The sequence below is a fragment of the Lampetra fluviatilis genome, chromosome 36 (assembly GCF_964198595.1).
Source record: "Lampetra fluviatilis chromosome 36, kcLamFluv1.1, whole genome shotgun sequence".
NCBI lineage: Eukaryota > Metazoa > Chordata > Hyperoartia > Petromyzontiformes > Petromyzontidae > Lampetra > Lampetra fluviatilis.
The window spans coordinates 555,069-571,695 of NC_136310.1; the positions used below are offsets into that span (position 1 = coordinate 555,069).

The following is a 16,627-nucleotide window of genomic DNA, read 5'->3' on the forward strand; positions in this document are numbered from 1 at the left end:
TTGTCCCACCTCTGCTATACACTACTATACACTACACTACTATACACTACACTATACACTAGTGCTGTACTAATATACTACACTATACACTACACTACTATACACTACACTACTATACACTACACTATACACTAGTGCTGTACTAGTGACGAATTGGTCACGTTCTGTTGACGTGACAACCCTTACTAGTTGGCTGTGTCGGGTGGCGGCGGGTTTTAACGACACATTTATATATTTACGCATTCTAACCCAAAAAACCTCTTTTGTGGATGTTGAAATTTTAGTGCAACATAAAACCCCGACTGGCCTTTACCCACCTAACGCAAGAACCACGCCCCAATCCCACAAGCCCCTTCCATGTATTCAGCCCCCCCTCCCTCCCCCCTCGACTTGAATATGCAAATTAGACCCGAACACTCGTTAGGCTTCGCCCCCTTTGTGAAAGGCTCCGCCCCTTGCGACGAGGCCCCGCCACGTGTAGCCCTCAGAAACCGGCGCGGTCCGTGCGCCCACCAATCTGGCGCTGTCATCGCCGGTGAACGGGAGGGAGCTCCGGCGGGTCACCTCCAGTTGATTCCAGCAGCCCCCAGCAGCCCCACGAGTTCGCCATCTCCGTGTGCCGGCAGACGCGACCCGAGCTGCCTGGGTAAGTGCGCCATGTCCCCCGTGTCCCCGTGTCCCCGTGTCCCCGTGTCTCCGTGTCTCAGTGTCTCAGTGTCCCCCCCGTGTCTCCGTGTCCCCGTGTCTCCGTGTCCCCGTGTCCTCGTGCTCCCCACCCTGCGCCTCCTGGACTGATTGTGACCACGCTTCTGAACACCAAAACCAAATCTAAGATAAGCATTGAAACTGCCCAAGTAATTAAAACGACAAAAATGCCGTACATTGCAGGAGTAATTTATAAACTCGCCAGATGTATAGAAAAACAAAACATCCTAGTCAGATTTGGCACGGTACATAAAATACAGAAATTAATATCTGGTACAAAATATGCATTGCCGAAGCTATCAACAGAAGGTGTGTACAGGATTCACTGCACGTGTGGTAAATGTTATGTTGGGCAAACAGGACGAATGATCAGCACGAGACTAAAAGAACATCAGAGAAATATTAAATTCTCCCAAATACAACTGTCAGCAGTAGCAGAACACGCGTGCCAACAAGGAGAATCTATCGAAATTGAAATAAATCTAAATAACTTTAATCGAATCGCTACCGCCTTAGTGCTGCGCGGAAGCGAATCATCAAATAAAACATTATTTAAATGCATTCCTACAAAGAGCAACGTACTTCAATAGGGATTACCGTTGGTAGGGACATTTTATCAAACACAATAGACAGGAAGGACTAGTTGAAAGGGCTCGCATAATGCACATAATGTACGTTGCCTCAGTAATCCCCCCCCCCACATTGTGCAGGAGCGCAGAAGGGTGGTCACCACATCTACGCCTCTAGATAAGGAATGAAACAGTTAGACTTGTCCACGAATTTGGCTGTCGCCTGATGAAGCTGGTTGTAATTACTGGCGACACGTCGTACTCGGATTGTAAATGTTGTGGCTTGGCTCTCCAACACACCGGTCAGTGCTGTACTTGTGACGAATTGGCACGTTCTGTTTACGTGACAACCCTTACTGGTTGGCTGTGTCGGGTGGTGGTAAGGTTTTAACGACACATTTATATATTTACGCGATCTAACACAAAAAAACTCTCTTATGGATCAATATACAGCTCGTTCACCCATCCCGTGATCTTACCTGTGACCCACCTCTCGGTGTCTCTCACCTGTGTCCACCTCTCACCTGTTTCTACCACTTGGTGTCTCTCACCTGTGCCCCACCGCTTGATGTCTCTCACCTGTCTTCTCGCGTGCCCGTCTTACCCGTGCCCACCATCGCTGGTCTCTTGAGGCGGCTGCCTCTCCCGTGGTGCTGTTGTCACCAGGCGAGTGCCGCAGGCAGCCTCGTGATGGGAGATGGCCTCTGTATCTTCCCCATCTCACCACGGTGATGAGATGTTTACTACCTCGCCTGGTACACAGGAGGACATGGGTTCGATCCCGACCCTGACGCCTCTTTATTTCTGGAGTTTGCGTGTCTCTCTCTCTCTCCCCCCGTGACGGCGTGGATTGCTCTCCGGGGTCTCCACAGAAGACATTTAGTTGAGCTGTGCAGGGTGCTTCAAACATGTTTTTTACACTTGTAAGAATTTGCAACAATACCACGAGAAATGTGCCTCCGGGCTCTGGAGACCACCTGGGCCAGATTCCAGGCACGCGTTGACAACGATGGTGAACTGACTTTTTAAAGCTATTAACATTTGTCATCATGTTACAGTGTATCATCCGTTCTTTTTCCATTAAAAACGATGAAGCACCCTGCAATGTGTGGCCAGGTCGCTTCTGAAATAAAGCTGCCGCATAGTGGGCCTCTGCTTGGACAACAGAACGAGTTCATTGTTACTTTATACGCACGTGACTTTACCGAAAGAACCAAAGAGTATGGATTCCTGCAGTCGCGACAGCTTAAAATCAACATTGAACTAGTTGTATCGGTACGTGTCACAAGGGGAGCCGCACGGTGGCAACTCCCTGCCCAGCACAGGGGCCAAGGGGCAGGGCTAGAGCACTGGAGGCAGCGCGCGCCTCCTCCACATCCATCTCCGTCCCTCCACATGGAACTACAAGTCTGTCTCTTAGACACGCACGGCCTTTCTGGCGACTGCGGCTTTGGTTCAGCGCAAGCAGAACTCTGAACCGGGTTTGACATTCAGGCGTGCTGCACCTAATGCTGGTGAACTGTCAGATGTTCATAGGCAGGGACCAGTGGCGCAGTGGCAACGTCATCAGCTTAGGGGTTGATATTTGATTTGTCTCGCACGGTCGCACCTCGGCTGTTAAATATCGCGGCTCATGTTGTCAAAATCAAATCAATGCGGTCTCAAACATGTCACGCTGTAGCGGCGCTCCGTCTTCGTAAAATACGTGTTTTAGTTATATTACACTGTTGTTGAAAAACATCTCGTGGTGGTTGTCAAGGGGGGTCCAACTCGTAGGGCGGGACCCCCGGGGGGGCGAGGCGCGTTCTGCAGAGACGGGCCTCGTTACAGGGACACGGGGAGGAGGCGCGTTTGTCTGCGTATTGATGTTGTCACTTGGGAACTTGAGCCGACTGCTTCTGCCGGAGTACAGTTCATCGATGGAGTGGGGGGTACTCGTGGATTCTGTGCGTGACGGGAGTGAGCAGCTGTGTCGCCTTTGGGTTCCAGAGCGCGGGTCCCACGTTCATGCTCGGAATATTCACCTCTACAGTGAATGAACGTTTCCACGTAAAACCACTGATGCACACAGCCCTACCTGAGAACGTGACTTATGTAACCGGTGCAGTAATCTAAAATACGATTCCTTTTGGCTAATCTCCTGCTGCCGCTGCTGCGTTAGAGTGGCGCATGAGCACAGTAAATAAACAAACTAAACACGTTCGTCAATAAAAAAAAACACACACTTTGGCTTTAAACATTAGATAGGCGACGTTTCGGGTAGTAAGCCTTCATAGCACAGCAAAACATGCACGCGCTGTGAATTTGGGCCATTGCCCGAAACGTTGTCTTGATGGGGGTGGAGCCCCCACCCCATCACCCCCCCATAGGTGACGCGTATGGGGGGGGGGTGATGGGGGTGGAGCCCCCACCCTCGTCCGGCAGGGGAAGCGTCTGGAATCCGCGTCTGCTGTTGCGGCTCGCCTGGAGCCAACACCACGGCGGTCGTGCAGTGGCGATGGAATTCACTTGAATCAGGTTTAGACGGGGATCGGTGGAATGTGCGGAACCACGAGAATTTTGCGCACGATGATTCCGCCTTTACCCTTCCGGCACCTTTATCATCGATCTGTCGGGGCAAATCGTGTAAACGAAAGGTGGCCGATTCACATCCGAAAATCAGCTGGTAACTAAGCCGAGCCAGAGTTGAGCCGAGCCAGAGGTTGAGCCGAGCCGTGATCGGCCCGCTCTCTCCTAGTCTCGGGACGTAGACTGTGGGGGCGCCGTCTCTGACCAGACTCTACTATTTAAATTCATATTCTCCTGTCAATCAAATGGCTTCCGTTCACACCCCGGAACTGTGACGTGTGATACAATCACATCAGCAGTGCTCGATTTCGGGCGACTATCACAATTACATATTACATCATTATATATTTGTTTCCCATTGTTGAGATAACCACGGCCATTTCCCTAAACGTCCCCCTATTATTTGTGTATTTTGTTTCCTTTTAAGGCCACAACCGTGGAGTATTCAATGATGTTGATTGCTATCAAGACCTGATATCAATATATCATGATCAACGCACACACGTGTGCGTTGATCATGATATATTCATAGCTATGGGACTCTTTCATAAAAGTCAAGACTGAATGATAAAGGTTTAAAGATATTCAATATGATATCAAGATATCATTATCAAGATACAGTATGCATCGTCTTCATACTGGCAAAGGGGTCCCATAGCGACATGGAGCGTTGTTGACGAACGTGTTATTGTCGCTATTCGTGAGATTTAATTGATCCCCCATTATCTCTTTCAACTCCTCCCACATGCCGCTCTCAAAGGCTGCACGTGGAACCCGGCGGGCTAACGCCTGGCTACGGTTGTCGCTCGCACGATGTGGAGCCTCCCCCGTGAACTCGTGATCCGGAATCGTGGCAATGATCACACTGCTGGGGTCGGGCTGTGTAGGGCCACGAGATCTACTCTCCTCGTTCGCGCTTTACAATCGCAGTTGTTTTTGCGCCGATTTCTATTGGCCTAATTGCTGTACTTTATTTTTTACTTCTTTGGCTTTTGTCCTTACCGTGACCGATGTCACTCTTGCAAATCCTGCTTTCTGAGTTTTCACCCGGTTAAACAAAAGAAACGTCACAACGGTTATTTTTTTTCTAAACCTTTACATTTGCTCTTCAGAATACACGACGCGACCCCCGTCCTGAGAACGCCCTCGTGACGTGAGAACACGCGAGGTAGCGGCGCCGTGTCTCGCTCGTCGATGCTTTCACGCGGCGTGCCGTGAGACCCGAGGGACGCCCTCGCGAGAGAAGCAGCCCAGCTGGTTCGTCCTGTCCGCAGCGGCGACCGCAAAGCCTCTCGGCCGGTTTGGCCGCACCACGACACGGAAGCGGCGCTGAACATTCGCTTGCATGCCCAGGCAATCTGATCGTGACGAGATATATCCACGGCTGAGCGCGTTATCAGCGCACACCGGTCCTGGGCCTCCCCTTGGTCGACTCAGCCGCAAATGAGTATCTGGTGTGATGTGTAAACATCGTCACGAGGCGGCCGGGCGTGATGCTAGTCACCCACCCTCTCGTGTGCATTTCCGGCCTTCGTAGGTGCTCGCTCTTTGTGTCTATGTTTATGAGTGTGTATAGTTTATGTGTGGTTGTATATGAGTATGGTGCACGTGCAATTACATGTGTGTGCGTGTCAACTGGCATCCTAGACACATTGGCAAACGGAGATGTTTCATCTGAAGGCAATTTCCCAAGTGAAATATATGAATGAAATAAAAAAACATTTCCACAGCAGCCGGTGTTTCTCTTGCGTGTCGAGAGGCCACCGAGCCCCTGTGGCAAGGGAGACGCTGTGCTTGGACCCCGGGCAGCCATCATGATGATGAAAGGTTAATTTTTTTACATTTAGATTAATTTATTATATGACATTTTGGAAAATTGAGCAAACAAATAGCCGAATCTGTGCCTGGCAGATTGCACTTTCTAACTGCCTTCCAAGTGGCAGGCTATTCAGATACCTTGCGACGTTCAGCTTATATGCCACACGTGTTGCGAATATTTTGGCTGGACATTGAACAAAGACGGGCACTGCATCGCACGCTTTCAGATGCACTTCTGCGGCCGTCTGGAGCGCTCTTCCTTCCGATATTAGGAAGCCACTGGAGCTATGTACTTTTAAACCTCGATTGAAAACAAATTTATTTAGAACAGTTTTTTGTGTGTACTTTGTTGTCCTTCCTCGCACCTCCGATGAGCACGGTTGGCGATGTACGGCACGAAAGAAGTTCATAATACATTTACCACCTTGTGGCCATGTTGTCGTGAACTTGTAAAGTAGACGGCTACAATAATGAGAAACGTGAGGACAGGATGTGGCGTGGAGGTTCTGGTGATTTGAACACACAGGCTTTCACAACCAGTAGTGTGATTCATAATTGACTGCGTCAGATCTCCGCGTGATTACGATGTGTGTCGTACACCCTCCTCCACCCGGCAACTAATTGATGACGTTACGTGATTAATAAACGTAGCCAGTTTATCACTGGTTCAGCAGCACCACCGGAGTTGCTTGAGAGCGGTCCACACACATTCAACAATTGGGTGAGGACCTCTCACTGATAGTTACAGCCAGCACCATCAGGCAGCTGCCAGAATTGGGAAAATGCCGACTCCAGTCTTGGGGCTGAAATAGGTGTTGTGATGTCATAAGCGAGTCCTCACAGGTGAGCAGAAAGAAGCAGGCAGTGATGCCTAGAGATACAATGGTTAGAAATACATGGTTTGTAGTAACTAGTTAGTAATGTAGTTTTAATAACGTTATCAACATTAATCGAATGCCCTTGTTGGCAGGCGGGTTCTGCAGCTGCCGAGAGCGGGTGTTTGTATTTGATGTTCCACTGGTGCTTTCTTAATCTCGTTCTCATCTTTCGTCTTTCATTCTATTTGTGGCCAACACACCTGCTTGGGATGATGGTGTTGATGATGGGGGTGGCGATGTGTGCAAGGGTTTTTTTTATGTCCCCGTCACGGAAGCGTCGCGGGGATTGTAGTTTTTTAACGGCGCTCTCCGGTTTGTCGCGCTGCCCGCCGTGGGGTCTCCTGCGTTGCCGCCCATGCCGCGCGTGATCACCAGGGCCATGAGGTCACGGGGTCGGCGCTGGAAATTCACTAAATATATCCTGACTGAAATTGCTGGACCCAACCCAATGTTTGTGTTAATTTGTATTTCTTTTTTTCCCTGCACCCCATCCTCTGGCTATGGAGGCAGCAGTGGAAACCGGCGCCGTCGCTGACCGTGCTCCCCCCCCCCCTCCGCGAGCATGCCGATCCCACGCAAGTACGTCATCTGTGTCCTCTCGGTCATCATGGTGGCCTCCTTCCTCTTCACGCTGCACGGCGTCGAAAACCTTATGCCGTGGCTCGAGGCGATAAGGGGCCTGGGGCCCACGGCGCCGGCGTTGCCGGCATTGCCGGCGTTGCCGGAAATGCCGGCACTGCCGTCCAAGCCCGCCGAAAACTACACGGAGCCGTGCTATCCACGTGCCAACATCGCGGCCGAAGTGGCCGACTTTGGCTCGCTGCCCCAGCACATGCAGCAGTTCATGACGTACCGCCACTGCCGCCGCTTCCCCATTATCATCGACCAGCCCAACAAGTGTGCCGGCGTGAAACCCGATCAGCCGCTGCTGCTGCTCGTCATCAAGTCGCTGTCGGAGAGCTACAGCAAGCGGCACGCCATCCGCCAGACGTGGGGCCAGGAGGTGGCGGTGAGAGGCCTGCAGGTGCGGCTGCTCTTCCTCATAGGCGTCTCCGACAACGAGGCGCGCCGCCCCCTCTACAACCGCTTCCTGCGAGAGGAGGCCGCCAAGAACGGCGACATCCTGCAATGGGGCTTCCTGGACACCTTCTTGAACCTGACGGTGAAGCAGGTCAACTTCCTGCACTGGCTCAACCACAGCTGCCCGCACGCGGCCTTCATCTACAACGGGGACGACGACATGTTTCTGCACACCGTCAACCTGGCGGAGCTGCTGCTCGGGTACCCACGAGGCGACCTCTACGTGGGGCACATCATCGACGACACGCCGCCCGTGCGCTACGTGCCCAGCAAGTACTACGTGCCCAAGCAGCTGTGGCCGCACTCGACGTACCCGGCGTACGTAGGCGGCGGCGGGCTTGCAATGGCCGGCTCGACGGCGCTCAAGTTCCTCAACGCGTCGTACTCGCTCGAAATCTTCCCCATCGACGACGTCTTCTTCGGCTTGTGCGCCGAGTCCACGCACGTCAAGGTCATCAACCACCTGGGCTTCAGAACGTACGGTGTGGATGCCCTCCTGGCCTCGAACCGCGATGCGCTGCCCAACAACTACGTCCTCAATGAGCTCATCTGCGTGCACAAGTTCGACCCTAACGAGATCATGGTCATGTGGCAGAAGATCACGCAGGATCTGGAGAAGAAGTAGGACGTGAACGGTGGAAGAGATTGACTGCGGTTATTTTTTTCACGGATTATTATTTACCACACCCTTACGAGTGCCAATGTGACGGAGGAGCGTGGGCATGATTCTACCGGAGAGACGCCTCCATTCCCCCCCCCACTCCCCCATGGCTCTATCTCTAGACTCGGAATGGTGGTTGCAGTGAGGGATTAAGGCCTCGTTACATACCGAATTAGAAGTGTATTTGTCTCGCGGGCAGGGCCCGTTGGTTGCCAGGCGACCAAATGGGCTGCGAGATGTTTTTTTTTTATCTCCCCACAGGTGTTTCACTCGTCGCCTGTGTTATTACCTGTGCCTTCCAAGTAAGCCGACAACGCTGGGCCATCGTTGGCATATGGTTGGTCCAACGTTGACCTAACGTTCCACGTTCGCTGAGACTGCACATGCTGCTACTGAACATGGGTGCTCTGAAGTCACCGGATGAAGTTGATGCGTAGGCAATCGGACTGCGTGGAAAGGCCAAGTCCGACTTCTCCTGCGATCGGGGCATGGACGGCAAAGATGTTGGTGCCCGCTTGTGACGTCGTTTTTTAACTGTGCGATGACACCGGTGGCATTTGCAACGTCACAATACCACGTGCGCAACCGCACGCTATATTTATGCATTTTAATTTATGCTGTGTTAACCGCATCTCTCTACGCACCGTGTGTAAAGCGCTGGGACCCGGTCCAGTCCCCGGCCCATCCCCACAATGGAGCGGCCAGGCAGCCTAAGCCACCGGGACCCGGCACTCGTGGTGTCGCTCGTACCGACGCGCTCTGCGTGTGGCGTGCGCGCCATGCCGCCCGCCCCCCCACTCCTGTGCCCTGGTGGCGTGGCGCCAGAGCCGGGGTGCTGCGCCACTGCTGAGATCGGCCCCGGAATGATGACCCCCGGCTCGGGGGTTAGGCGAGGCCCAGGCCGACCTGGTTGGATCAGCAGGGAAATCCACGCCAATTTACGGTCACACGATAACACCCAGCATGGAAGAGTAGGCCAAAATAACCTCTCGTGGGGGGGCCCCCTTCCTGCGGAGCTGCATCTTTAGCTTTCCCTCACCATAAAATTGGCTGATGACCGATACACTTGAAATGTGCCGGGTCTCATGAGATCCTGGGAAGTCGACTACACAGGCTGGCCGTAGGCGATGGCACCGGATGGGATGACCACCGTTACGTAGTCGGCGGTGTGGGTTGCGGCAAGCCTGCGTTTTCAGTAGAGACTGATGCAGTAACTTCCACTGTTGTTCTCTACTGTCCTGTGCTCCAATGTCTGCGCTCCCTCCGTGGCCTACTCCACATAGCGAGGCCCTCATCCAGCAGTGGATCAACTAATGTGCTGTGAGTGTATACGTACAGTACAATACACAACTAGTGCACAGTATTCCATCATTGTAATTATTACGTGAACATAGATTATTAAAATGTGAAGCACCTAATTTAATTAATTCTAGCTCTTGCTCTGAAAGATGTTGCCCGTGTCCGCGCCATTGCTACCCTGGCCAGTCAAGGAAAACGTGAGGCCCCAGTAGATCGAAGAAGGAAACCTTCCCTAGGCCTTGATCGGAGCAAATGTTGAAATATTCACTAAGCACAGGATACAGACCATTTTTTTCGGTACAGAGACGAGACAAATACCTTTTTTTATCTATATGAAATAGGTGGCTGAGATATTAATCGCAAAAGTGCATACCCGTGTACCACGCGGTGGGATGTCTCTGGTAATTCTTGATTATTTGCCGGGTGGTGATGGCTATGCACACCTGAAACCTGGCCCTGTGGGAGGCAAGGGTTGGTGAATCGCACAAATGTTGTGAAACTCCTTTCCCGTGAGCGTCGAAGAGGTGACATACCCTGGTATTCCAGAAAAGGTGAACAAGCATGGGTTTTCTCCAGATGCTCCAGATTCCTCCCACACGTATAAACACTAAATAATTGGCTTAAAACGTCTTGATATATCGAGGACCGCAGAGCTTGGGCAATTGTTGGTAACACCAGCTCACCGCCTGGCTGCTACCTTCCCACTTGGCCGTGGGCTGCTTGGTGATTGTGAGATGCAACTTGTGTGAACGCCGCCACTACCGTTATACGTGCATTACATATGTGTGTGTACAACTATACGGCATTATGCGATTCCCTTGAAGCCGTTTGTATAATAGGAACTGCATTGCATGTAAACAAAATGCCGGTTTCCCTCGATCTATGCGCCAGTAGATAGATTCCTTCCAAAGATGTGGCACACAAAGCGAATCCGCGCGAGGCAGCTGCCTGCCGAGAGGTGCGTACATTACACACAGTGAGCTCCACGTCTGGCCGCATCGCCACATCTCGAGTGCATTCAAAGCCGCATTATATAGTATAGCGATTTTTGGGTATAAATAGGTGAGCTGCATCTACACAAAATTGCACAAACCGAACCCACATAAGTAGTTACAAAATTAAGCGATTTAACATCAGTTTAACACGTAGGCTTTCGCGACCAATATCATCCATAATAGAGGTTTTAGGGTTAGATCGTGTAAATATATAAATGTGTCGTTAAAACCCACCACCACCATACACAGCCAACTAGTAAGGGTTGTCACGTAAACAGAACGTTCCAATTCGTCACGAATACAGCACGCCGGTGTGTTGGAGAGCCAAGCCACCTCGATTATGGATGATTTAATATCTGTTTACTTGAATGAAAAAGCTCACCACATTCGTCAATAACACTGGTCTTGAAAGAACTTGTGTTTGTTATATAATGGGCAAAGTTTGGGGCAGTGGCCCTCCGTCTTTCCTTTTAAGGCCAAAGTGTCATCATGGATGGACGTGTCGGGGTTTGTTTGCTGTGCTTGCGAACAGCCGCCCATTTAATAACCAAATTAGTTAAATTTTTATTCCGTGCCGACTTGTAAAAACAACTTGGTTTACAGGCCGAGGTGATCTTTTATGGCGTTTGCCTGTACGGCATGCCCATCAATTACGCAGGCGACTGTTCACGTCGGCGCTGTTAATTATGAATACGATCTCCGTACGGGTCGGTTATGAATGTAGTGCCCTGCATCGCAAAGTGGGCACCAATGGTCTTGGGGAGACGGGAACTTCAGTCGTAAAGCCCGACAAGTGGCGAGGAGGAGGGTTTATTGACGGGGAACGCTCGAGCGACGTCCGGCATGGGATGCATTTGACAACTGGACATCTGTGACAAAGAGCTCCACAGCTCATCGGATTCCTCCAGGATAAAGTAGAAGATTCTGATTCTGAATTAAACCGAACGTGTTCACGCCGCCCACGGTAACAAGAGTGACGTCTGCTTCATTGGCAGAAAAAAGCAACGGTGAAGATGTGGCCGCTCGCACATGCTGAGTTCTCTCTGCGCTTTTGGGGCTCGTCACCATTAGGCACCAGACTTACTCCCCAAACGAACTTCTCAAATTCAATAAACCAATCTTTATTCAATGTGCCAATATCGCCATCATTAAAGTAGGCATTAGTGCACATTAGAACATTAAAAACAAATTCTCGCCATTCTTTTAGAATCCCATCCCACCTTCCCCCTCTGTCCTCAATCAAGGTGCTGGTACCTCCCCTCCCACCACCTTAGCCTTAGTCAGGCCTGTCGGTCTACCGACAAACTCAATGCTATACAACAGCAACATTTTCCCATTGCCTTTCACCGTAACATTAATGCTGACGCTTACCCGCACATGGGTCGGGAGCAGAAGCTTCTGTGGATGGAGTTTATTTGCCAGTGACCTGGTGGGTCCCTCTAGCTCGGAGCCTCGCCACTCTGCGCTTGTAAGACGAGAGCGATTCTGTAACGGGGCACTGGAGGTGACGGGCACTTTAGCGTTCGGGTTCGGGGCAATCGTGGGTTCACGTTGGTGGTGGTACGTTAACCCAGGGCTTGGTTTCACACCGACTATTTTTTCGCCGGTCGACTGGAGCAGTTGACACGTCGTCATAGCATCCGCTGCCGTGATGAGAAGTCTACTGGATGTCACGTGGCAGGTACGGAAAAAATATATCTATTCTGGGCAGCCGACATGTACAGACGTGGCCGAAATGAAGCCCTGCGTTAAACCCAGGAAATGTGTGTTTATTGTACAATATATCCAAGGGAACGGTTCCAAATCACGGTGGTGCAATACTCAATAAAAAATTACATTTACTGAAACGGCATGGCCTATGTGAGCTGTTCATTATAAACATTCTACCCGGGGAGGAGAAAAAGCAGCAGAGCATCAGTTGGCGTGCTCTCCGCTGTGAGGGTGGCGACCTGAGTTCCGTGGCCAGCCAGCGGCTCGCGTCGTGATGTCTTCACTGGTCCCTGGGCACCGCCACCTTCACCAACCCAGTAGAAGCACGTGCGCTCGACGAGTTGAGCAATCTTCTTTCATGTGATGTCGATGCAACAACTACGATTTCACATTCAGGTGGTCAAGCCGGGTAACCGCGTCAGGAGCAGCAACGGAGTGTATCGCTGCGGAGATGTCTCCTTTGTATTTGTGGATCGCTCATCGCATCGTTAAATGTTGTACGGTCTGTTCTGGATGACCCACAGTCGCAAACTGGAGAGTTTTGCATCAGGCATCTATTTCCGCCACGGTTTGTGCAGAATGCGGTTTAGGGTTGCCCATGATCTTTGTAAAAGGTCGAACCCAGAGATCCGCTGATGTGGGTCTTTCACGATGTGTTCGCTTGTGAGTAATATAGCAGTGACAGCGCGGGGAATTTCCAAAATGTGCCGCTGGTTGCCACGCGGTTGACATTGAAGACTTGATATCTCACGCCAGGGGGGAAGAAGCCTTTGCCCCGCAGGATGCGTGTGTGGCCGGGGATCTGCCATGGTGAGTCGCGAGGCTTAATTTTGGGAGACGAGCTGGCCACCGCCGCTGCTGCTGCTGGCTGCTGCAGCGAGTGAGACTGCAGTAGAGGAGGAGGTGGAGGGGAGAGGGAGGAGGACAAGGTGATGTGGATTCTCTGCTGTGCCGTAGAGGCGATGGTGATCACTCTCAACATCGCAGGGGCAGCCTCTTGCTATGATGCTCGCGCAGGCATCCGTCTGTGTGGCGAAGCTTGTGGACAGCTTCGTGCGAATCGGGGGCTGCTGCCGTGCTGCGATGCGGGTCTATTTATAGCTCCGTTTATATGGGACGTTATCACGACTAAATCTGAGACATTTGCGAAATTAGCTGGCGTATGCTCGATACTGATCAGTTATCGCACGCAATCCAGCACGGTACGAATACCTCAAGGTGCGAAAAATAATAAATAGTCTGTCTCTCCTCACAATATATACTGCAGTGCGTTGTTTATTCTTAAACATGCGAGCCTCCCAGATTTGCATCTTTCCAGCAGCCCGCACGCACCGGTGGTGAATCGCTTCCCTGTCACCCTTCTATCGCTACCCACAACAACACTTACTGAATCACTCACTCTTCCACCAACCACACTGCAGGTCACAACACTTCTCTCTACTTCTCCCCTCGCACTGCACTGTGGAATTCCCTCCCACCATCATCTTCATCATCGCCGCGGTGGCGAGATTTTAACCCTCTCGCCTGGTATGCATGAGGTCGTGGCTTCGAGCCCGACTCTGATGCCTGCTGCTGTATATTTGGAGTTTGCGTGTCTCTCTTTCTCCCCGCGGGCGCGTGGATTTTTCTCCGGCTCCGGTTTTCCTCTCCACGTTTAGAAACACGCATTCACAGACTGTGGCTGCCACTCTACATGTCCACGTGATAAGCCACAATCATTTGTGATAGCGAGGTCGCTTCTAACAAAGATCTACGTAGCTCAGTTATTGCCTATTGTACAATGCTCTTACAGTGATATTGTTGCTCAAATCAAGAAACGCGTTGCACTCTTACCAATTTAAATATTCATACAATGCACGAGTGCTGGCACAGGCCCAAGTGCCTGTGTATTCACGTGAATTTGGCCACGGGTTTCCAAGGTGCCCCTGTGAAATGAGAGACGTCACGTGGCGTAAGACGTGGGCAAGATGTCTCACGATTGCTTTATAAAACACGGTGTAGGCTTTCGTTATTGGATGTTCAAGATTGTTTTGTAGAACCTGGTGACGGCAACACGAAACCACAATTAGTGTTATTTTCGTGCGTGACTTGGGGCATTGGTCTGTCAGAACGGGGCGGTGATTGCTGCTGCTGTGTATAATGACCACGTCGGCATAATTCTTGGCGTGTAGTCTTTGAATCTGGCAAATGTAGACCCTGACGCCGCGATTCGGACACCCGCGGCGATGATCAGCTCGACTTGGCGTCATCGGGAAGGCGAGCGACACACAATGGTGGTTTTTATATCTTCAAAGTATCGTAATCATAACCGCTTCAGTAAATCAAGGGTGGCAAGCCAGAACAAGCACCGTCCTTCTCGTGCCAAAGCCTGGGCTTGCCCCGTGGTCACACTGGCCAGCTTTAACTAGGAGATGTCCCGTATAGCAACGCGGCTTTACAATCCGCTCGTCTTTACATCGGGTGACCTTCAGCAGAGTCATCATCGGGACGTCGTCGTCTTCTTCTTCCGCCGCCGCAGACGGACGGCAGAGCGAATGCACGACGGCATGAGCCGTGCTCGCCACGCGTCGACGACGAGAGACAAACGCAGACGAGACGATGCCGACCGACAAGAGACGACATCCTCCACTGTTGAATGAACAACAAAACGCAACGCCTTCGCCAATAACACCGTGGCCTTAAAATGCAAGTGATGTATATGACAGGCGACGTTTCGGGCAGTAGCCCTTCTTCATAGGGCATACATTCATATCAAATATTGGTTGTGTTTGGAAGCAGGGACATTGTCCGAAACGTCGCCGATTATATCAGTCAGTTTACTACAACATCACCATCACCACATTGGTGGTGGTACGCGTTGAGGTTGTATTGTCGTTAAGGGTGATTGTGCACCACTGCCAACACAGCAGCAAGCTTCACCAAATAATAAGTTTAAGTCTTGGATTAAATCACAGCCCTGAAACGTGAGGATTCACTAATTGCCGGACAGGTGAATCATTCCACCATGGATATTTATGTCCCATGACGTGTGACGGGGAGGCGATTGGAGCTCTCCACATCGATCCCCGTGGGGTTGACACTGGAATGGGGGTTTTCAGGGGTTCGTCTGTGAGTCAATGCAGCTTGAACGTCGACACATCGACGTAATTGTGCTAAAGTTGCGAAGAGACAGCATTCTCATCGTCACCTGTGACCACCCCTCGCTCTCTCTCTCTAGAATAAACATGCCCAGCGTGCATTTACGGCATCGTAAAGATACGGTCATATTGATATACGGAACACAGGTCCACATTCACCCTATGAACATCAACATTGTATTGTGTAGACTTTAAGGCTTCCATCGACTCACACGCTCACAAAGAGACCTATAACTGCCTCTGCATAAAATAAACATAACCAGCGTTTCTCTACGGCGTCGCGAGGATACGGTCCTTGTAATATAATAAGGAACACACGTCCACATTCACGCTATGAAAATCAACATTGTATTGTGTAGACTCCCGTAGATTTACATACACTCATACAGACACTCGGACCCAACACAAGACCTGTAACTAACTGCCTACCGCGTCGTGTAAAGTTGCTGTATTGATTCCGACGTTGCCATGGGTCCCCCCACACCGTGGGGCCGGCGAGGCGAGGCTCACGGAGCCAGCGGAGTCGCGAGCCGGGCGAGCCACGCGCCCTTGCGGAGGTGCCCGCATCACGAGGTCGGTGGAGTGAGCTGTCGGTGTCGCCAACTGCAGCGTGCGTGGTGCTGTCCCCCAGCCCCTGTTTGCACAGCTTGTTCAAGGTAGCTGGAGAGCGCAGTCTGTGTGTACCTTGGCATCATTGGTAGTTCTTTGTGCCCTGTGTTGTGACCGGGCCTTTGAACAAATATTAATATTAGTTTGTTCTTGGTCTCATTTCTATTTGGTTTTCTTTGAACTGATTTCTATTTGCTTTATTGTTGTACTTTGTGGTATTGCGTTTGTCGTTTCTGTGACCCAGGTCACTCTTGCAAGTGAGAATCATTCTCCACGACCTGACGGAGCCAATCAAATCGAGCTGTCACGTGGGGAAATGTGGCATCTGAGTTTAGTTTTTCAGCGAACCGGAGAGGAATATTAAAAAGCAAGCAAAATGTCTACGGTACAAAATTGAAATGTATGGATGGCTCCCTCCTCCTCCTGGGAAGTTTCTAGACCGTCCTCTGGTGAACAGCCAGAGTCGGTTGCCAGACATTGGATACAGCACCGAGGCAGAGGGGACCATTCTCATTGTGTATGGGGTCTAAATGCTGGGCATGGTGAAGAAGCGAGGAACAGATGTTGTACACAGTGGCAGTGGGTTAGGATCAAGGTG

General features: G+C 51.1%; 1 protein-coding gene across 2 annotated transcripts; it reads left to right on the top strand.

Annotated features, from left to right (window-relative positions):
- The first annotated feature begins 477 nt into the window (after window positions 1-477).
- Window positions 478-16,100, top strand: LOC144944985 (N-acetyllactosaminide beta-1,3-N-acetylglucosaminyltransferase 3-like). Of its 2 annotated transcripts, none has more exons than XM_078873114.1 (2): window positions 478-646; window positions 7,045-16,100. In XM_078873114.1, the coding sequence occupies exon 2, from the start codon at window positions 7,101-7,103 to the stop codon at window positions 8,241-8,243; it is 1,143 nt and encodes a 380-aa protein (XP_078729240.1). In that variant the 5' UTR covers window positions 478-646; window positions 7,045-7,100; the 3' UTR covers window positions 8,244-16,100. The 2 variants fall into 2 exon arrangements, with proteins under 2 accessions (XP_078729240.1, XP_078729239.1); XM_078873113.1 differs by having other exon boundaries at window positions 7,049-16,100.
- Window positions 16,101-16,627: the final 527 nt, after the last annotated feature.